General features: G+C 38.1%; 1 protein-coding gene across 2 annotated transcripts in view; it reads left to right on the top strand.

Annotated features, from left to right (window-relative positions):
* The window catches only part of FBXL17 (F-box and leucine rich repeat protein 17), a 394,310-nt gene that overhangs the window by 262,456 nt on the left and 109,502 nt on the right, over positions 1-22,352 (top strand). For both annotated transcript variants that reach the window (XM_075932050.1, XM_075932049.1), the window contains one exon: positions 6,854-6,930. In XM_075932050.1, the coding sequence (XP_075788165.1) occupies positions 6,854-6,930 (77 nt within the window). The remainder of the gene's footprint in view (positions 1-6,853; positions 6,931-22,352) is intronic.

A 22,352-nucleotide genomic window follows, 5' to 3' on the forward strand; every position in this document is an offset into this window, starting at 1 on the left:
AGTTGATGTAGCTCAAGTTGCGTAACTTATTTTGGCTTTAGCCCTGCTGTGTAGATGCTCAGTTCTAGGGAGGATGACAGTGCTGGAAACGCTTGCCCTTGAAGAGGCTCAAAAGGAGTGATTTTTGTATATTTCATTACTCTGCTTACATGTGTATGTAGAACTGAGAAGGACTGTGCAAAGGAACAGCACAGTCTGTCTCCAGAGTTTATCATCAGTTGTACTTATAACCTGAGAAGCTGATATATTAACAAGGTTGCAATTATCTTTTTGGCAAATTATCATGCTTGACAAAAACAGAATGATGTTTTTTATGTGATAGGTGTAAGAAGCAGTTTTGATCCCCTCATCCTCTGAACACCTCTGAACTTTGAGTAGTTTCAAAGTCCATCATCACAACACTGAACAGAGTCTGGTTGCCAACAAATTCATATTTACATTAGTTATGTTCTCCCTTAGAAATATTATTTGATTGGCTTCATACTGTGAATCCATTTTCTGCAATTTGCCTTTTTCCTAGCCTCCATACATTTGCTTGTTCAAAATACCAACTTCATCAAATGTGATAAAAACTAACTGCAGACCAGGCTGTCAGAGAATAGTCTTCATAAAACTTATGATGGATGTGGAAAGGGCTAGGCGAGATGTCACAAGGTATTTTCCTTTGGCATCTTTAGATTGAGTGAATCACACAGCATACCCCAAAACTCACTGTTTATTGTCCGTTATTCTTTGATATTTTTTCATGTTATATGGCTCTAAAGAGTTCTCCTACTTTAGAAAAGTCACAAATGAACTCAGATGATTATACTTTTAGTCATCTCAGTTCCTGAGTACAGTGAAAGCTTTGTTACCTGGCACTCTTGGTGAATGGGGGTTGCCGGTTAATTGAATTGCTGAACAACAAAGCTTATGGCTCTGCCCCTGTTCCGTACTGGCAGATCCAGTTCCCAGCAGTTCGAGGCAGGCTCAGGGGAAAGGGAGTAGGATTGCCAGATGTCCAGTATTTGATCGGTTTTTGCGCCCTCTGTCTGGTTTAGGCATCTTTCATGGACTCTCAGTCAAAACTGACTGGGGTGGAATTTCTGCTTCTTTCCACTGTGGGGACACCCAAAGACCTGGGTATGGGGGTGTCACCTTCGTGCCCCCACCCCCTGTCCTGCCATTGTGTTACCCCGGGGGCCTCTCTCTGCTTTGAGTAACTTGACAGATTTTTAACCCGTGTGTTCGGTATTTTGGGGGAGACCATCTGGCAACCCTAGAAGGGAGGCATCTGCTGATGATGTCCAAAGTCTTTCAGTGGCTGGCCGGACAGGCAGGAGTCAGGCACATACGCCTGAAGAAGCAGCGATATTATGGCTCGGGTCAATGTTGGTTAACAGAGTTTTCTGGATAACAGAGTGCTGGATAAGAAAGTTTTCACTGAATCTTATTTACTGTTCTGCAAACTCTATTAGTTGCATTTCTTTCTCCCTTTAATTAAGAACAATTTATTATTTTGGGCATAAAATTTGGGGGTGAGGGGCATTCAAAGGAATATGTACATATCAAGTATATTCTCATAGTGTGGGGAGGAAATTATTATCATTATTCTAAGACTGACTCCTATTTCCACTTGTCTGCAATAATGTTTGCTTTTTCTAGAAGTAAATAAAAATTGTTCAAAATAATATTTATTATAAAAATTTCTAACATTTTATGAAGATTGGTGCAAAATCAGACAGAGTTTAAACTTAATGTCATGAAAAGACAGATATGGCTACAATCTGGGGTAATTTTTGATGGATTATAGTAAACAGACTAAATATGACTTGATCCTTGCTTTGTAGAAAAGGTTAATATCATTTGGTTGCTTTTACCCTTTTTCTTTGGTATCATTTTTAACAATGATTAATAAAGGTAGAGGTAATAAATATACAACTACTTTTCCCTCTCCCTTTCATATTAAGGGACTTGTTGATAAATGTTTTTTTAAAATGTGGTCTTTCCTATACAAGATTATTGCCATGTGTGGGAGGCAATATAAAGTGGGATGGGTTTTTTTTTGTATCCCTACAAATTAATTTGCATGTGGGAGAGCTAAGAAAGTAACTAAAAGTGAAAATTAAATGGTGGAGTATGGCAAGCCACTGAAGGGGAATGCAAGCGTTTCTATAGTGTGGTTCTAGTTATATTAAAGATTGCATGTTTTCAAGTAAATGTTTGATCAGTTCATATAGTCGGATGCTTTGTGATTTACTGTTTTCATAAATTAAAAAGTTGGGCACATTTTGACAATGGGTTTTATGCATTGAAATGTAGTGCAACCAGATGAGAAATGTGAAAAATTCAATTGGATTGTAGAAAGTTGAACCATGTTTTCAATGCAAATCTTGTGCAGTTGCTCAGAGAACCATACAGAATTCCACTGGTTGATGCAGTGGGGCTTCAACCAGTGTTGTCTTCAAGTCGTCATTATCAAGTCCAAGTCAAGTCTCAAGTCACTACAGTTCAAGTCTCAAGTCGAGTCTTGAGTCCCTAAAGTCACTTCCGAGTCAAGTCCCAAGTCTAGTCTCAAGTCTTAATTTAAAAAATGCCAAGTCACTTTTGTACAAGCTATCAATATCGGCATTTTCGGACAATTTTTTCACCAAGTTGCTTTAACAAAATTAGCAAGTCTCAAGTCACAAACAATGAACTCGAGTCAAGTTGAGTCACCTAGGCGACTTAAGTTGGACTCAAGTTCAAGTCGTGGGACTCGAGTCAACAACTCTGGCTTCAACTCTCACAGTTAGAGTAGCACATTTGCGGGAAATTAAGGAATATGCGATATATGCAAGTCCCTTCATTTCTAGGTAGTGAACTCTTGTGATTGTCAAAATTTACTTTGATTATATTAACAATAATTCAGTCTTGTATGTATGCTTGTGGAGAAAAGTTGAGTGTAAATCAATGCAGTGCACCTGCCTGAGTCTTCAGCCAGTCTGAGAAACATGAATTGCCTCCAGAGTAGGGTGCTCCTGACACTGCCCTCCCAAGATGGAGGGGGACAATGGCAATCATCATAGCCCAGGATTTTATGGGGAAGGGGACTTCCACTACCATTACCCAGTCATGGCACTTCTGGTATTGATGCTGGCAAGACCCAGTCCAATTCAAGTTCTTTAGATGTAAGGGCCTGAAAGTACCCTCCTCCACAATAGACCACCATCTGCCTAAAATCAGGGAATGATGGGGAAGTCCAGCCTATCTAACAAGGGAACACCAGAAAATCTTGTAATGCCATTCCTAAGTTATGTGGGGTCAGAACAAGAATGTACTGCCTTCATATAACCCTGAACAATGTGACTGCAGTGTTTCATAATTGGAAAAAAAAGAAAAACTAGGTTGTTACTTTGATTTGATTCTCTTCAGGTAGTAATGCTCAAGATTAATTATAATGCTGTGTGTTTGTTCCATTACCCTTTTCTTGATAAATACTGACATGACAATAAAAAATTCTACATTTTATAAAATACATCGCATTAGACACAATAATATAAATAATTTTCCAAGATTAGAAGTTGGTCCAAAGAAGGGTTTATGTAAAAAACATTTTCATATTAGGACTGGAATTTCAGTTCTTTGCCTCATGACTTACCCCATAAATATTAATAGATAGCATATCAAAATGTTCCTGTTAATTAAAAGGGCTGTTCAACTTTTAATGATATCCAATTTGAAGATATACGATAGACTGCAAGTAGTTCATGTTAAAATGTATGTTGTCTCATTTTGTTGGAAGATGGTTCTTTTTATTCAAATTATTGATTTATGCAGTAAAATACTATTATAATATATCATGCACAGTCTTGCATTTATTTCTTAAAAATCAATCACTTTGTGCCCCCTCCCAAAGACAACAAATTCCTCTGCCAAAATGAGGTTCTTCAAAAATGTAAATGTATTTCATAAACCATATAGAAAAAGAGGCGAGGTTTTTGGTTAGTGTATAAAGTGCCACAGGACTCCATGCCGCTTTTGCAGATTCAGACTAACACGGCTACCCCGCTGATACTAGAAAAAGAGGGTTTAACTGTCTAGATGGTTTTTTATTTGTATAAAAGTATAAACTGATGAACCTGCATGGTTCAAAGAATTGTTAATGTGAGAAGAGTTTGTCTCAGTCCAGCTCCTAGAGGGATAATCACCAGCACAGTTGATGCTAATAGATGCCCTTGTTGGCAATCTCAATAGAGAAGACAAGGACTAGAATGGGCATGGAAACTAAATTATCCTCTCCCCTAGAATGTTTCCTTAAGATCAAGAGATGCAATGGTAAAAACATTTTCAGTCTTTGTCTTTGCTCTCTCTGCTCTCTGGCTGAAAAGAGGACTTTGTTCTCCAGTGCTGCCACTCTACAATTTCCCACATACTAAATTCACCCAGTTTTGGAAAGGAAAATTGAAAAATCATTAAAAATGTGACCTGATGGATGATATAAATATGCAGAAAGAAATCAAGGTCAATGCAACCTCCACAGGAAAAAAAAAAGTAGGTTTTGGTTGAGGATTTGAAGAGAGTAAAGGAGACAGATAACACTGAAATTATGTGATGCTGTTATCACTGTAAATTGTTGCAGCTGTTGTGATTTAAGAAATCAAATTGTCAGTATCAACAATAAAATTAGGTTGGAGAATATTCTGCTGCTCCCGCTGCTGCTGTGTGGGGTGTGCTCCTGAGGCATGGATGTGTTTTCTACAAAAGATTATGAAGAATTCATAAATACATATTTTAACTTTAAAGTTGGCAAATATTTTTATCCTGAGTAATGCAGCTGGATTGACTTGAAAGATGTAGCAGTCTATTGAGTCAATGACTTGCAAATTAAAAAGGACCCATTCTGGCTCTGAAGGAATTGTGACAATATATCTTGCTAAAAATCCTTTGTGTGTGTGTGTGTGTGTGTGTGTCTGTCTGTCTGTCTGTCTGTCTGTCTGTCTGTCTGTCTATATAGGAAGGTAAACACTCAGCAGACTATCACAGCCAGTCTAATAAGCAATTAATACATTTTCAAATTCGTAGGAAAAATACATTCTATGCTACTCCATTGCATTATTGATACAGTGCAAATAATGAAGTTGTAAACATAACATCTGTGTGTGGGTGTGTTTATATATATATACTCAGAGAGAGAGAGAGATATTCAGATTTAGTTACAATTAAATGATGAATTATAAACATCTCTTTTACAACATATTCAGCTCTTTTTCCTATTTATTTTGTACTTACAAGTTAGAGAGAATTTACAGATAAAGTATTGTTTTATTATATTGTTTTGACAAACCAAAAAGAAATACAGGAATTCAAACCTCATTCTCATAAATAAGACCTTTTTTAGCAACATACTATAACACAAATGGTACCTTCTATTTCATGGCTGTATTAGTGCTGGTCTCAGCAATAATCACTCTAGACAAATAAAACTCAATTTCATCACAACATATTTAATGGGTGGTATAGTCTAAAGCTTTTATGTGGCTGTTGTAATGTAGTTTACACTTTTTGTTTGCATGGAGCAGAATTTGCATCTGATTGTAATATTGGATTTTACAATAGAAATAAAAATGTTTCTCTAACCTTTTCATTTTTTTCCCAAATAACCTGTATATTGAAACAGCATTAATGTCTTTTGAGACTAGCTGTAGTCCTATTAGGCTGTTGAGTTTAGGTCCACAAGTGTCAGACCATGGGTACTTTTAAGCTTGCCTGGGTCCATCTCTTTCTTTGGCCTCTCCTCCTGGGCATAGACTTCATGGTCCAGCTTCCCTAAGCCCACAGGACTAGTGTTGGTCCCCCTTCCACAAGACACCTCAAATGCTTCAGCATAACTTTTCACAAAGCTCCAACCCACTAGGCACTTTGGATTATCATTGACTTCTCCAGGGGCATATTGTTGAAGTACATGCCAAAATTCCCAAGCCAATGACCCTTTAGACAACACAAAAAATATACAGACGCAGGCAAAACAATGACACCAACACACACATCCCTGCCTGACTTAGCTCTCTACCCTCAAGTGTTTTTTAGGCTTATGTTTCGTCTTCTAGTATGTCCAAAATCCTTCTTTTCCCCTTGCCTGCACTTGGCTTCTCTTCCAAAAAATGGTGTTCTCTCACTCCTGTATCCAGCGTTCTGCTTCTGGTCTCGTCTTCCTGTTTCCAAAATGGCCTGTAAGTTAACCTCCCTTTTATAACTTTTAGTCCTTCAATCAGGTGATCAAACTTCTCTATATAGTGATCAGTTGATTTGTTATTGGGCCACCTGGTTAGACTGATTCTTCTGGCAGACAACTCCTTGTCCAAGAGTGCTTCCATATAAACAGAAAACCATAAAGGCTTAATGATTCTCCATTGTTAGCACTGTATCATTACTCCCTTGGAATGCCAGGCCAACATAAAGGTAAAAAGACTACAGAGAAGGCACAAAAGCCCTATGTTCAAAATGAGTTTGTAGTTTGACAAAAATTTATACAGAGAGCACATTTTCTCAAACTGGAATTAATACATAAATACATTCCCCAGACTATAGTACTGGTGATATGAAAATATATAACATAACTTTGTTTTCCCTATCAAGACCTTTTTGGGACATGGAAATCTTAGCAGTCAAAAATGTGTCAAACTGAACTCATATGTATTTTTTAATATTTGAATTTAAATGTTGTGATGGTAATAAATTATATTGAAAGAGTTCTAAGGAAGGTCACAAAAAGAAAAATTTAGTATAATGAGTTTGGAATTACCTTGTAGTGTTACCGTTGTAGATGAGCCCTTATTAATTTAACACAAAATGCATTCTTGCAATTTTGAACCTTATTTTGTATGTATTCCAGGTGTGTGGAGGTCATTGCTAAAGAAGGAGAGAACTTGAAAGAGCTGTATTTGGTATCCTGTAAGATTACTGACTATGGTATGTAAAATAACTATTGTTTTCACTGTCAGTGAAACTCGACACAGAGACTTAAAAAAGGAAATTTGCCTTGTAATACTTGTAAAAGTATTGCTATGGCCCTAGATAGAGAAGATTTACAATGAAGAAGCTACCGGACAGGCACTCTGTTAAATATTAGAAAGCTGCAGATTTTCTTTCATATAGAACGGACTGAAAATTGTTGATTGATCTCTGTGATGAGAGTTTAAATGTTGATCAATAAATACAAAGATTTCAGCTAATTTACCTCTTACCTTACTGCTTTCTTCACTCTCAGTTTAAATGGAGATTTGCAGAATCTAGCAGCTAATCTTTTTAATGGTTTCTTACTGGTTCTTCCTTTCAAATCTTGCACTGTTTTGGGACCTGAGAATTGAACACAGATTATTTTTGTTCCAGTAGAGAGGCAGGACCACACAATGATTCATTAAGAGGTAAATCACATCTGCAGTATATAACCTAAGACAAGTGGCTTGGTACAGGGGAAACAATGAGGGTTTGGGAAGAAGAATCATTGTCATTTTGCATCATGAGAAGAAAGACACTTTATGGTTATTGCTGCAGTCATGGGGTTGTAGTAACCTCTGCTCTGCTTAAAATGTATCTTGTAGTTGCAGATGTGATGGCCACACCATAGTCTCAAACCTTTTTTCTATATCTGCCTGGATGGAATTCCACTAGAGTTCATGGCATCCTGTCCCTCATCCCAGACAGTGAACTCGCATCAGCTTCCCCTATACCGGCTGCCTTGTGGTGAAGGGGCTGAGAGGGGAACGGTAGTTTTTCGAAAGCAGTATGACTACACTAGCTAGCTAGTGGGGAAAGAAAGTCAAATAAATGTATTGCACTGGATTTGAATGGAAAGGGGAAGAAGTGGTTATGCACAGGTGAAAAATGGGAAGAACATTTCATAAAATAGATGAGTAATGAGAGTATTTGCAAAGACTTGGTTGGTTAGATACCATAATTATTCACATTGCACTGTTGAATCAAATAGTTTAAAGTTTGCCCATAATTTATAAGTTTCTGTAGCCATTTCCCATCATCAGCGTGCTTGATCTTGTAGTCTTTAGGGCTTTTCAAACAACTAGTACAATATCCTGATTATGATACTACTAATACATTAATTACCTCATTTATAGCATTGGTAAATTTTTCAGTACAGTAACTGTAGCACTGAATCATTTTGACCTTTTTTATTTAATTAGTGTATTATCAATGTTTACTGAAACACATAGCCCCCCTCCCCCCCCCCCCCCCCCCCCAGTCATCATGGAGTGCATAAATGTTGTCACCTCCCTGACAGCTCCACTCTTTCTGTGTTTTATGTTAAAAATCATGAATGATGAGTACTGTGGCAGAGCAGTGCTCTTAAGCACCACTTAGCCTTTGTAAGCAACTCAAGAAATTTGACTTAGATGGGATAGGAAAGTGCCACTCCTCTTGCAAAGCGCCAGAGATCCTTAAGTGAATGGGAGCCTCTCACCAACAGAGCTCCATACTGTAGCTCCACAGTAGGACATGTGTGGAAAAGGAACCAGCCACCTCTCTCTCCTGAAATCCTGCAGGCATCCTGCCATTTTTGGCAAGTAGGAGAAAACGTCCAGTGACCAGTGGGATGGTTTGCCGTGGGTTGTAATTTCCCAATAGTCGTCTTATGCTATTGATTTCACATGCATAACTGTTCAGGCTCCACCAAATGACAGATGCCTCTCTCTTAGTGAAAGCATGTTATTCTAGAAATTTGTAACATAGAGAATGTAGGCTCAGTAGTTACTTAGCCAAAATTTTAGTATCATAGTACACTGACTAAAATTCTGAAAAGGAATGAGTGTATGTGAACATCTGTTCTTGCTTAATCTTCCTGATTGTCTATTGAGGATATTAACATATGAACTTGGTCCATTTAGGTTTGATGGATTCAACACACGATTAATGCCTTGCCTGCTTTTTATATTTAAAAATTGAGTATTTGCTCATTGTGACTGTACAGATACCTGAGCAACTCTACTTGCTCAACTAATTTTGAAGATGAAACCAGGATTTTTAGAAGGAGACCAAAGAAGTTATGCACCCAAATTCCATTCAAGTTCATTGGAACTCAGATGCATAAATCACTGAAAATGCCTTTGAAACTCCCAGCTCACATTTCTTCATGCATTAGTCCACAATGCTTAGTGGAGTTGTGACTGCTGGTGTCAAGAGCCTAACTGTCCCAAAGTTTAGTTGGCAAAAATGGAAATTCCATAACTAAACAACATATTAAGGCTATTAGAACAATGTGTTTTAAGCGCACCTTTAATTTGGGATATCAGACAAGAAAAAAAGATTAATGCTAATCTTGTTGACCCAAAACTAAAACTTAATAATATAGGAACAGATGTGCAAAATGATTCATATGTTCTCTAAAAAAGCTTGAATATGAAATGTGAGATTTAGCCATTTTAAAGTCCTGGTTTGATTTTGACAAAAAGATGTTGAGAAAATAAAATAAAACAATAATAAGAAATTATACCATTTTGATTATTTGAAAAATATTGCTAAAAATGGTGCACTGAAAGATATGCCTTAATATTGAAAGTAGTCTATTAAAATTCTCTAAACCATAACATAGCGGTCATAGGCAACATTAGTTTCTGAGACACATTGCCCCCATGGAATTTAATTTGGTAGAATAAAGTGTAGAACAATAAGAGGAAAAGAAAATTAGCAGAGGGCCTCAGACTCTCTAGGGCTGTGTTTGGATACCAACAAATCTCCAAAACCTATTTTAGTAGATTTTTTTTTGTTCTCAGTTCAGCCACAGAGGACTTTTTTTAACATTCATTTATATGAGACAAACAGGAAAAAAAAGAAACCAAGGTGGATTTGAAATAGGCAGCAGATGCTAAGAGTTGTTAACTGCAAGGAAAAAAGAAATATATTGTTGCTGATTGCACTGCTACAGTTAAGACTGTGTCAGCACTTCTATTCTAAACTTCTCACAAGTATATAGCGCAGCTGTAAAATTTTTCTCCAAGTTAACACTTGCCATAAAATGTCTCAACCTTGTAATAAATTTATTTGAGAGTATGAATGTATATATATAAAATCACACACAAATAAATGTATTCCAAGGATTTAAGTTTATATATTAAAAAAATTGAAAACACAACTAAATTATTTGGCTTTTGTAAAAACACACGTCTGTTTTTGAAAAGCCAAATCATTGTTGCTATTTTTCGCTTTTGAGTGCTAAAAATGAAGTGTTTTTATCTGATGTTTCTCTGTGCTTTCTTAACACCCCCCCCCCCCCCAAAAAAAAAAAAGGCTTCACTTAGGGATTCTTTGGTTTGGTTTGAAATTAAAAACTAGTTCCTAATATTTAAAACTTTTCTGGCATTCAGTATTAAAATCTATGGATGTTTGTCATACCATTTTTATCTTTATATCCATATTAATATTATACTATATCATAAGACAAATCATTAAGATACTAAATAAGCATTTAAATATTCCTTTCAGTCTGATATACTAGATAGGTATGAAGTGTTTTAAATATTTGGCATACAGTTACTAGACAGAGTTACTAAAGAAGCTGTCTGCAACCTACGTGAATTAACCACTGTAATCTTTCTGGTAAACACCCAACACCACAAAATGAAGTCAAAACTGACATAATTACTTCATGCCATTTTCATTTTTTTAAAAAAATAATGAATTAAGCATGGACTGTCAGACTTATCTGTGAATTTCCTGTCTTTTGTTGATTTGAGTCTCAACCTTAACTTTATTTAAACATGCGGGTTTTGTATTTAATCTTTTACTAAGAACTAGTGAGACAGTTGGGTTTTCTAGATGGGGGGGGGGACTATATGTTAAATGGATTAGGTTGATGTGAAGTTGTGTTACTTCAGGTGAGAGCAGCAATCACGTACAGAATTGTGTAACTGTCTTTTCAAATTTCCGCTCTAATTCTGGATTTTATTGATTTCCTGGGTGTTAGGAATTAATTTCTAAGGAATACTTCCAAAAGTAAAATAATATTACTTATAAAGTTAGTGATGGTGCATAGTGCTTGGTACAGTAATACACAAAGGTGGGATTTGTGTTCAGAAAATAAGATTTGATTATATTAACTGGTGTGATAGTACATAAGTGGAGGGTCTCATGATCACACAACTTCGCTATCTAGGCAATTACAAAGAATTACTAAGAAAGCTTGGCTTTCTAAGATATGGGAAAAGATAAACTTGGGTTATATAGAGAGTCTGTATCACTTGCACTAGAAAATTCCATCCTGGTCCTGAGAAACCTTTTTAAGATAAGTTTTGTCAAAACCAGTAATTCTGTATGGAAAGGTTTGGTTTTGATGACTCAGAGTTTTCTGACAAAAAAAAATTACATCAAAAAATGCCTGAACAACTTTACCCATCATTCCTTTATATTTACTATGTATACACTGCAAAAGGTACAGCTGATTTGCAATGCTTGTCTTGCTCATTGTGATTACCTTATAGTTCTAGACTTCGAAAAAAATGAAGAATCCCTCACTTTTGTATGTTAATTGCACGGGACTTCTGAGGTACAGTGAACACTAGTATAATATTTTCTTCATCCATTAAGGTTTTGAACACTGAAGCTGAGCTAAAGCACTCGAGATTTGGGGCCTTTTTAATGCTCTAGCAAGTAAGAATTTCATGGATGTAAGCTTAGGTATTCTATTTAGAAATACGTGTCTTGAAGGCCCTATGATAAAGTTTGTACTGTGTGGTGCTCCACTATTATAAAATAAAATTTTATTTCAAGTAGCTTTTGTCTTCCTAATTTAAGAGGGGAAAAAGATAAGGTGTAATTAATAAGGTTAAAATATAAGTGATAATGAAAAAATTTAATGGTAGAATAACATCGTTATAGATTCAATATACACTGTACCATCACTGGTAGTAAGGAAACTTACATATGAATTCTGACTAAAAGGATAAATGTCCTTCTTTGTTAAAATCTATGCCTAAAGCAATAAGTATTGCATGTATCCTTTCTCACAGATTAATATTACCTGAGTAAGATTAATTTAAATATTAAGAAGTTGTCACAGGGCAGCTTGCCTCTGTGATTAAAAATAGGCCCAGCTCCCCTGTGTCAGGGCAGATGCTGCCAATTGAGCCAATTAAGGGGAAAGGGCTGCATCTGCATTAGATAGGGTGAGAGGGAATGCTGGAAGCACAGAGCTAGAAGGGGAACAGCAGAATGAAACATCCAAGAGAGTGTCCCCAAAGATGGGTGTTGGGGTTCTGGAAGAAGACCCAGCACCTCAGTAACCATTGGGAAAAGTCATAGCTTTTGTCAACACAGATAAATTTCCAACAGATGCAAAAAGAGAATCAGGGGAAAATATATTTGTAAGTCAAAAGGATTTCCTCTTCAAGTATTATGGATTATGTAAGCTTTCCCTCAGTTTCAGTTATTTAAATACATATAGCTTTTTGCTGCTTTTCAAAATAATACTAAATTGCTACACTGTCAGTTGAGTTTCAAGTTTCCCCTATTGGTTTTCTTCTCAAAACTGACCTTTCCCTATTTCTGTTTTCCCTCTTAGTACTTTTTTCTTCTCTGTTCCTTTTTCTTTCTTTCTTTTTTTTGGGGGGGGGGGGGGGGGGGGGACAAAATCTTGCAACACTAAAAACACAAGTACTACACTCATGCGTAAAATTAAGCATGTGACTAAATCTTTGAAAGATCGGGGCCTGTATTTTCATCTTCAGTGTGTTCTGGGTTTTTTTCCAATATTTTTTTAATTCTGAAATTTGTTGTTTTCCAAGGAATCTTTCTTTTCCAAAAAGTAGTGTGTGTCTATATGTTTTTGTTCTCTTATAACTTCAATAAGTGCACATCTGTGAGTTTTCAAGTCATACAAATAAATTACCTGTAAAGCTGATATGCTGTAGAGAGCCCATTATTTTTCTTTAGTTATTTTGTCTTGATGGGCTGCAAATTTTATTCCAATGATCTGTAAACTTCATAGAGGGCTGTGAAATCTTATACTCATTAATAATTCTTCCCTTGGCAAAATTAATGTAGCAGCTAATCAATTAAAAATACTAGAATGTTCTGTCTCTTAGAATCATGTAAAATATGAAATCTTCCTTCCTTCCAGTGAGACTGTGGAGATCTGGAGACTTAATGGCACATTTCAAAACTTTTTAAGTTCCCCTTAACAACATGAAACTAGAAAAATGAATTATACGGTATTACAAGATTTACCCAGCATTGCTCGGGTCCTTAACTTAAATAATTTTTATTTTACTCTCTGAAATACATGATGGACTAGAAGATTTACCTGGCATTGCTGAGCTTCTTTGTTTTTCTTCATTTAAATAATTGCTTTAGAGTGGGGCTGGGGATGAGGAGTTCAGTGTGCTAGCTGCCCAGGAGAGAGAGGACAACCCGAGTCGTCCTCTCACTGCAGCATCTGGGGGCCAGGTAAGAAGCAACGGGCACAGCTCGTAGAAGGGTACATGTCCCCTACCTGCAGGACAGACAGACAAACAGACAAACTCTTAGAGGTATCCCCCCTTAGTCTCCTCTTTTCTAACCTGAAAAGTCCAAGTCTTTTTAAGCTTTCTTCATATGGTACCTGTTCAAAAACCCTAATTGTTTTTGTTATCCTTTTCTGAACCTTTTCCAATGCCAATATATCTTTTTTGAGATGAGGCGACCACATCTGTATGCAGTATTCATGGTTTGATATAGATATTTTCTGTCTTATTCTCTATCCTTTTTTTAATGTTTCTTAACATTCTATTTGCTTTTTTTGACTGCCGCTTGATACTGAGTGGATGTTTTCAGAGAACTATGCACAATGACTCCAAGAGTTCTCTCTTAGTAGTTGTAGTTAAATTAGTCCCCATCCTATTGTATGTGTAGTAGGGATTATTTTTTCCTATGTGCATTACTTTACATTTATCAATATTAATTTCATTTGATGTTTTGTTGCCCAATCACTTAGTTTTGAAAGATCTTTTTGAAGCTCTTCACAGTCTGCTTTGGTCTTAACTATCTTGAGCAGTTTGGTATCATCTGCAAATTTTGCCACTTCACTGTTTACCCCCTTGAAATAGTTTAGGGGCAGGGACACTATCTTTTCCATTTGTTTTGCAGGCTGGAACATGCTTTTGGCATAATCATTAACTGTGGTGTTACAACAACATCTGGTTCTTTATCAGCTTGTCGCAAAACAATGGCGGGAAACAAAATACTTGCTGTGATACCTAATCAGGTTTGAGAAATGATCGTATTAGCTCTGCATTTCTTTATTTTTGTGGACTTGCTTTATGTCTGGCTCAATACTTGATCATATTTTCCCTACAATGAAATAGACTGTGGCTGAAAAGGTCTGTTGCTGTCACAATAAACTATAGAACTCTTTCAGGATCTAATGGCAGTAAAGGACAGAAGCTCTGTTGCTGAAGAGCATATAGTTCATTTAATAAGAAAGCTGAAAGTCGTTGTACTTCCAGTAATAAAAACCTGCCATCCAAGAGATACTTTGGTCAGCCTTAAAGATTTAAAGAGTTTGCCTTTAAAAATTATGTTTAAAGTAGCTTTTAATTTATGTATTTATTCCTCATAAGTCAAGTGAAATGATGCTACCTTTTGAAATATCAAGGTTCTTTCTTACCCAGCTTAGCTAACAACATTGCTTGATTTTCAGTTCTCTTTCATTGGGTGCCACATTGTTGCTTATTTATTAACTGTACATGCTGAACCATATTACTTCTAATTACAAGATGCCAAAAGCTTAATAAAAGCTATTCATAAATAACACAGAGTCTTAACAGAACGGAAAAAAGAGAACTCTTGCAGTAGGAGGCATCTGAAAGTGAATAAAATAAAGTAAAGAAATTAAGTCCTAAAAGTCACAAATGCTTGATATATGAAAGCCAACAAATTATACGTAGCCTGATCATTTTGAAATCTAGGTTGCGAATTTTTATTATTAAATATTTTATATGTAATGCTAAATGTAGTACCTGAGTATTATTCCCTTCCCATTTTTTCATTAGCTTCGAGTTGTTAATTTTTTGGGGGGAAGGCAGTGGCAGCTATGGTCACATTCCCACATAATAAGTAGTGCATGTTATATAACTAAGCAACTCTCTCAGGAACATACATCTATGTTTGAAAACACGTGTTTAAGTGTGATACAGCTTAGTTCCTCCATCAAGCTTCAGCAAATTAAGGGGTTAGATGGCACGCCTATGTCTGTGTCCTAGTTAACTGCAAAATGAGGATTCCGCTCTGCCATGGGACTGGCCATCAGTTGTTTTCTTTTAAATATGTAAAGTTATATCTTCATTCTCTTTGTGTGAGTATTGTTTTAAGTCATGACTCACTAGTGTAAAACAATCAGACAATGCTCTAACATAATAAAGGGAAGTATAAAGAAAACAGTACCAATAGTAAACCCAGTGCTCCAATGTGAGTGGGGTGCTCAGAGTGTGTTTCAGATGTGAGGAGGGAATTAAGCCTGAAATCTATAGAATCACTTGCGATTTATCAATCGATGAATCCAAACCAAAGGCTTTACAAATATTTTATCTAAATATAATGGAATATTTCATTGTATTTTTATTATCAGAGCATCTAGAAGTCCCAGTCATGGACCAGGCACCTATTGGGCTAAGCTGTTATTAGAAAAGAATGAGATAATCCCGGTTGTAAAGAGCATACAATTGAAGCTTAAAACATGATTGATTAGTCTTTTCATTTCTGTGAAAACCCTTTACTGATGTACTCATGCATACAGAAATTCTGAGCAATATCTTAAATTACACACTTCTGAAAGAAACCACACATCCCAGTATTTTTGATGTTTTCGGTAATATTTGCATAATATCTTGCAAAACTAATAAAACTTCGAAGTAATACTATGAATGCTTAAATTTGGCCACTAAGGTAGGGACTAATGTTTGGTATTTGAATCAGTCTGTGTTTAAAAAACAGAAAATAAAAAACAACTTGCTACCATTGTATACAGTGTGAAATGTGTACATTTTCCAAGTATATACCAGTACGTCTTCAGATGCTTTCTGTTCACAAAGTGTCATGAATACAGTGGACTTGGGTTCTAAGCTTGGGGAATCTAGAGCAGAAAGTATACAAAATAGCTGATACTGAAGGTCCGACCATTTTTTTCAATTGCCTGGTATATATGATCAGCTTTTGAAAGTGGTATTGGTATTTTTTCAAACATTTGTTTAACCTCCTGCTAAATCATTTTAACCTGAAGAGTGTAAGGGCAGGCTTCACCTAAGATGGAGCTTCATTGGTGCCCACCTTCAACCAGCAAGACAGTCCCTATACTTCTTTGGAGTATGGCATAAAGTGGTGGGGTTGTTTGCTTGCTTGCTTGCTTTTGTAAAAACTTGTAGCCTAAGTTTTCCAAAGTGACTAGTGATTGTGTGCCTCAATTCTGTGGGCCAAACATAAACAGGTTTAAATTACAGGCAGTCCCCGGGTTACGTACAAGATAGGGACTGTAGGTTTGTTCTTAAGTTGAATCTGTATGTAAGTCGGAACTGGCGTCCAGATTCAGCCGCTGCTGAAACTGATCAGTTTCAACAGTGGCTGAATCTGGACGCCAGTTCTGACTTACATACAGATTCAACTTAAGAACCCCAGGCATCCCCAAGTCAGCTGCTGCTGAAACTGATCAGCGGCTGATTCCAGGAAGCCCGGGGCAGGGGCTTCCTGTAGTCAGCCACTGGTCATTTTCAGCAGCTGCTGACTAGGGGACACCTGGGGCAGAGCAGCTGGGGTGCAGCTGGGTTGGTCCAGTGGCACCCAGAGCGGCGCTACGGGACCAACCGGCAGCGCCCCAGCTGCTGTACCACAGGCGTCCGGAGCAAAGCCGTGGAGCACGGGGGCAGCGGGACAGCCCAGACGCGCCGTGGCTATCCTGCTGCCCTCGGGCTCCGCGGCTTTGCTCTGCTTTGCTCTGCTCTGCTCCCCGTCCCCCAGGTCTGCAGACCAGGGGGAGGGGGAGCAGATTAGAGCAGAGTGGCGGAACGCGCGGCCAGCTGACAGCCCAGACGCGTCTGGGCTGTCAGCTGGCCACGTGCTCCGCTCTGCTCCCCCTCCCCCTGGTCTGCAGACCAGGGGGAGGGGGAGCGGAGCAGAGCAGAGCGGAGCAGAGCAGGGCAGAACGCGCGGCCAGCTGACAGCCCAGACGCGTCTGGGCTGTCAGCTGGCCGCGCGTTCCGCCGCTCTGCTCTGCTCCGCTCTGCTCCCCCTCCCCCTGGTCTGCAGACGGGGGGCGGGGAGCAGAGCGGAGCGCGCGGCCAGCTGACAGCCCAGCGTCTGGGCTGTCAGCTGGCCGTGCGTTCCGCCGCTGCTTTGCTTCCTCTCCCTGGTCTGCTCGAGACCAGGGAGAGGAAGTGCCCCGTTCGTAACTGCGGATCCGACATAAGTCGGATCCGCGTAACTCGGGGACTGCCTGTAAAGGTTTTTCAGAGTACATGTGCTCAGCATTTTCTGAAAATTAAGTCCCTATAAAGCATCTCGAATTGGGAAGCTAAAATCACTAGATGCTTTTGAAGTTTAGGTTTTAAATTTTAGTAAGCACTCAGGAGATGGGAATATTTGGAATGAAAACAATGGTTTTCATCAAGAACATGAATGCTCAGCTCATTCCCACTGGAGTCAGGTTTTGGCAAATCTCTAACTGTTTATCTAGGGAGAAACAGACATCTTATTAATTACCTGTATGTGCCCTGTTATGAGCAGTTGCATAAAGAAATTGACGTTACTGCTTACCATTTTGTTTTAACACACTGGAACAATGAAAAACTAAGACAGCTTTAATTGGCTATATATTAATGATGGAAATATTCAGCAATAGGAATATTCTGAAGCAAATCTGAGCACAACCCATATCCACAGGCCATATTGTACCATATTGGAAGAACATGGGACAGGGTAGTGCCCTGAATTTATCATAACATGTTTTGGTTTTGCTTGTCTAGACAATACCAAACCTTATCAAATCATGTTACAGCATGGAGTCTGTGCCAGCTTCTGCTGGCAAGGAGCCCATCAGCTGGTCCTTAGCAACAGAAAGTTTAAAGTCTGCTGAATGGAGTCCCACTAATAGACAAAACATCTCTAATGAAAAGACAATTGTAACATGAAAACATTGAGTTTAGGCATTAAAAACAAGGAAGAAATAAATCAATTTAAAAAACAATTTTTAATTTAATATAAATATGGGTATTTAATAAATCTACATATAAAATGAAAATTGGCAATCTATGTTAAAACCTAAGATGCTTATTTTTTACAAAAATAGTGTAAAATATTACTGCTAAGTTTAAAAGAAAGTACCAGGAAGTCACTGGTTAAGCATCTAAAATCAGTGTTTGTTGAAGTTTTAACTCAATAGCCTCTTCATTAGGTTCAGAAAGAATTTTTTTCCATTTCAATTTATTCAACTAGTTCAGTTTAATGGCTAGTTCATTCAAAGTTAAGAAATCATTTGGGAGATGGAAAACCAACTTTTCTGTATTTCCTCTTCCAAACTATGAATAAAGACCAAGCAGGAGAGAATACAATCTACTAGTTCTACATCCTTGAAGGACTGATGACCGTAAACAATCTATTCAGATAACACTTTGTTTAATAAAGCAGTTAGCTTTATACCCAAAACATGTTTGAATATATAATGCAAGTCACTGGTGCAGAAAGAGACAGAGTAAGTAGAAGAGTGACTCTAGTATGGTGGTTAAACTCCTACCTGGGAGATGGAAGCCCCAGATCAAGTTCCTATGCACTAGTGTCTTTTATTCACAGTGGAAGAGCTTCAACAGGAGAGCCTGAGGAAGCCCCACAAGAGAATATCCAGTATTCCAGTAGCTAGTGCACTCACCTGAGAAGTGATGGGTGCCACCCATGAGATCCCTTCTCACCCTCAGGTGGAAAAAGGACTTGAACCAGGAGTCTCCTGTATCCATGGTGAATACCCAAATGCTAAGTTGGAAGTGATGAGAGAGCCTGTCCTCCCCAGCCACTTGCAAAAGAACATTGTAAGCAACTAATAGTGAGGTTTTGGGAGGGTTTTTTTTAAGGATTCCTGTCTTTTCTTAGTCATTGGATAAGAATCCTAGGCACCAAAATTAGGCTTTGTGAACTGTAGGGATTTTCTAGGCACCTTAGCATTGCCACACCAAAATTCTTTTGCAACTCTAGCCCTCTTTACCCTATACTTAATATTAAGGGTGTTTGCTATTTATATCCATCCCCAACTTATGACTTTGATCCTGTAACACTTCCTTTCCTGAATGACACATTCTAGTATGATGAATAATCTAAGGCCCTTAATTTTTTGTTTTTATTTTAGTGTTTTTAATTTCAAAACTTTAAAAACAGGTAAAATCACTGCAAAAATACCTGTTTTCTGTGAAAATATCAGAGTTTATGCTAGGGGATGGGAGGACAGCAAAACAAAACAATGAATAAAGTACAAATTTGTTTAAAAAGCTGTTGTCTAAAATTAGTTTACTATTGGTGACTTGCACATACATTTGATACAAGGAGCTTCTACTGTGAATTTCAAATGTCCAGGCTAACATAGGCTTGCAGCAGTTTTTTCAAAATGTCTTTCTCAAAGTTTGTTCTCCTGCAGACTTGGACTCATCCCTAGATTCAGCAACTCAAAGGGCAGTAGGTGAGGGAAGGTGGTGCCTAGCGGGGTGAGTAGGTGCTTGCTGTTCAGGATCCTCAAAATCATCATTGTTCTTCTCACAGGCATGGGATACTATGTCTGCTTTGAGCTTCAGTTCAGTATTAACTGCAGTCTGCCCCATGTGGATACTGCTGATTGAAACTAAAAAGCTCCTAATTCTTGTTACCATAAACATGAATTAGGTCCTATTTAGTAAGCACCAGTGCATGCTGCATTTCACACTCCAGAATATCAACTGTGGAGCATGTAGACAAGACAAGCCTTGAAACACAGACCCACCAGCAATAGAGCAGCTGCCGCTAAACTGCTCCCCACACACTTTTCTCTTCAGCTCTGCTCTTCTGGGGTATTGGAGTTACCTGTTCACCAGGGCTAGGAGGAGTTTCTGTCTGGTGAGTGAAGCGGACAAGGCTCTATGTCCAGGGGCTCTTCTCAAGGCAGTGACACAGCCCTTTCTCAGGGGCTCTAATGGGAAGAAGGTGGGCAGCTCCAGTAACCACTGGCCAGCGTTGCCCATCCCTGTACAGGGATGCTGGGCCGTCCATTGAGAAATCTGTAAGTGGGGTTCTGAGCAGGGGAATTTTGCCTTGTACAAAATAAAAATAGAAATTAAAAAATTGAAATACAGGATTTTTAAAAACCCGAGCATTTTTCTGAGTTTTTCCAGTAAAAAATTAAAAGGAAGAGCACTGAAATAGACTCATTGAGCTATTCTGTTTGTAAAATTGAAAAATAGAATAAAAGTCTTGGGGTCACTGTAGATAGTTCTATGAAATCAACTTATCAATGTGCAGCAGCTGTAAAAAAAAAGCTAACAGAATGTTAGGAACACTTAATGGCTACTAGCCAAAATGGTGAGGAATGTAACCCCATACTCATGGTGTCCGTAAACCTCTCACTGTTAGAAGCTCTGATTCAATGAGTGTGTGTGTGGTGAGGAGGACTATTCAAATTGTCTTGCCTGTTTCCTTCAAAGCACACGGTATTGGTCACTACTACACAACAAGTTACTGAGCTAGATGTACAATAGGTCTGCTTTGGTATGGCCATTTTTATGTGAGAGCAATTCTATACAATTAAGTGTGATTGCTGTTTTGAAAATGCTAACACTAATATGACGTTTTAAAGGGAAAACGAAGAGTGACAATTTAAAAGAAAAAGGGAATACAGTAAACTTCCGATAATCCGGCACCTTTAGGACCCAGGGGATGCTGGATTATCAAATATGCCAGACTATTGGAAGGGAGGAGGGCTTTGAGGGGTCTAGGGTGGAGTGGGGGGGATGCGCCCCTCGGCACTAGGGGACCAACCCGGCAGCACCCAAGTGCTCTGCCCCAGACTTCCCCAAGTCAGCCACTGCTGAAACGACCAGCGGCTGACTCCGAGAAGCCCGAGGCAGAGCAGCTCCAATTGTCCAGCACTTCTGGGTTCCAGAATATGCCGGACCATCAGGAGTGCCGGACCATTGGATGCCGGACCACTGGAGTTTTACTGTAAATGGAATAAAAGTACTGTGATCAAGTAAGTTCCACAGTTTGATCTGCTGTCATAGATGGATACTGAACTGAAAGCTGCTTGCTAGCTAGATTCATTGATTGAGACTTATTTGATTTAAGATATGGAACATCAGAGGAGAAACTCTCTGCACATTGAAAAAAGCCTACCAAGCAATTTTTCATGCTTTCAGTAGGAGATGAGGCAATAGGGAGTCATTTCTTCTGCAGTCTTATGGATCCAGATATCTCTGTGAAATCTCTTTGACAGAAAATATTCAGGGAAAGTGACAATGCACAAAACATTTTTATTTTAGACTCCTGATTAGATAAACTGACCCGTTTAGAAGGAAGACTGGACATAGTTGTATGGTGCGTGATCCAAGGAGAAGTCAGTGCAAGCCAATACAAGAAGGTTTTTGTATTAGTCAAAAAAAGAAAAAAGTCATTGCAGAAAGTGGAAAATGCAGACATAAATGGCAAACAAATTTTGCAGTAAGAAATTGAAGGTCCAATTTTTGGATTACATTTATCATATATAATTTGGAGATAAGAAAACATCTATGTCAGCAATATTTGTACTTTCCATATACATAGTGCCATCTATGGGAGGATTTCAAAGTTATTTACTCAATGAACTTTTCTTCATAACACGGCAACTAGGTAGGTGAGGAACAGTGAGGGTAACCAGCTTACCCAAGATTACACTGCAGGCCAGAAATAAAATGTCTCCATTTCCAATCTTGTGTCTTAACTATCAAATCTCTTTTGTTTGGGATTGAAAGGTTACAAGATATTTTTTTAAACGGTGCTTTAAGTCCTTGTGAAGCTGTTACTCTGTCTCATAGAGTGTGTAATGATCACATTGCTTGTTAGATTTACCCGAGATTTATTTGCATAGATTATAAAACAGACTGACTTTCACAGTGTAACGGGTATGACTTCTAAGTAGTTTTTTCCTCATTTATGATGCACGCTGTCTTTCCTTCTTAATTTTTTAAAATTAAGACCCTGTGGGCCAGATTGTGCCAGCCCCAGCATAGTGTATAAGTAAAGGTTGGAAACTCCTCGGAACCTGTTGGGGCATTGCCATTTCTTTCTGTAGCTAGTGCCATGGAGATGGCAGAAGACAGCGTCATGGTCCCAGTCCCTTTTACATCACTCAGTAATTCACAGGAGAGTATGTT

This window comes from Pelodiscus sinensis, chromosome 6, assembly GCF_049634645.1.
Source record: "Pelodiscus sinensis isolate JC-2024 chromosome 6, ASM4963464v1, whole genome shotgun sequence".
NCBI classification, from domain to species: domain Eukaryota; kingdom Metazoa; phylum Chordata; order Testudines; family Trionychidae; genus Pelodiscus; species Pelodiscus sinensis.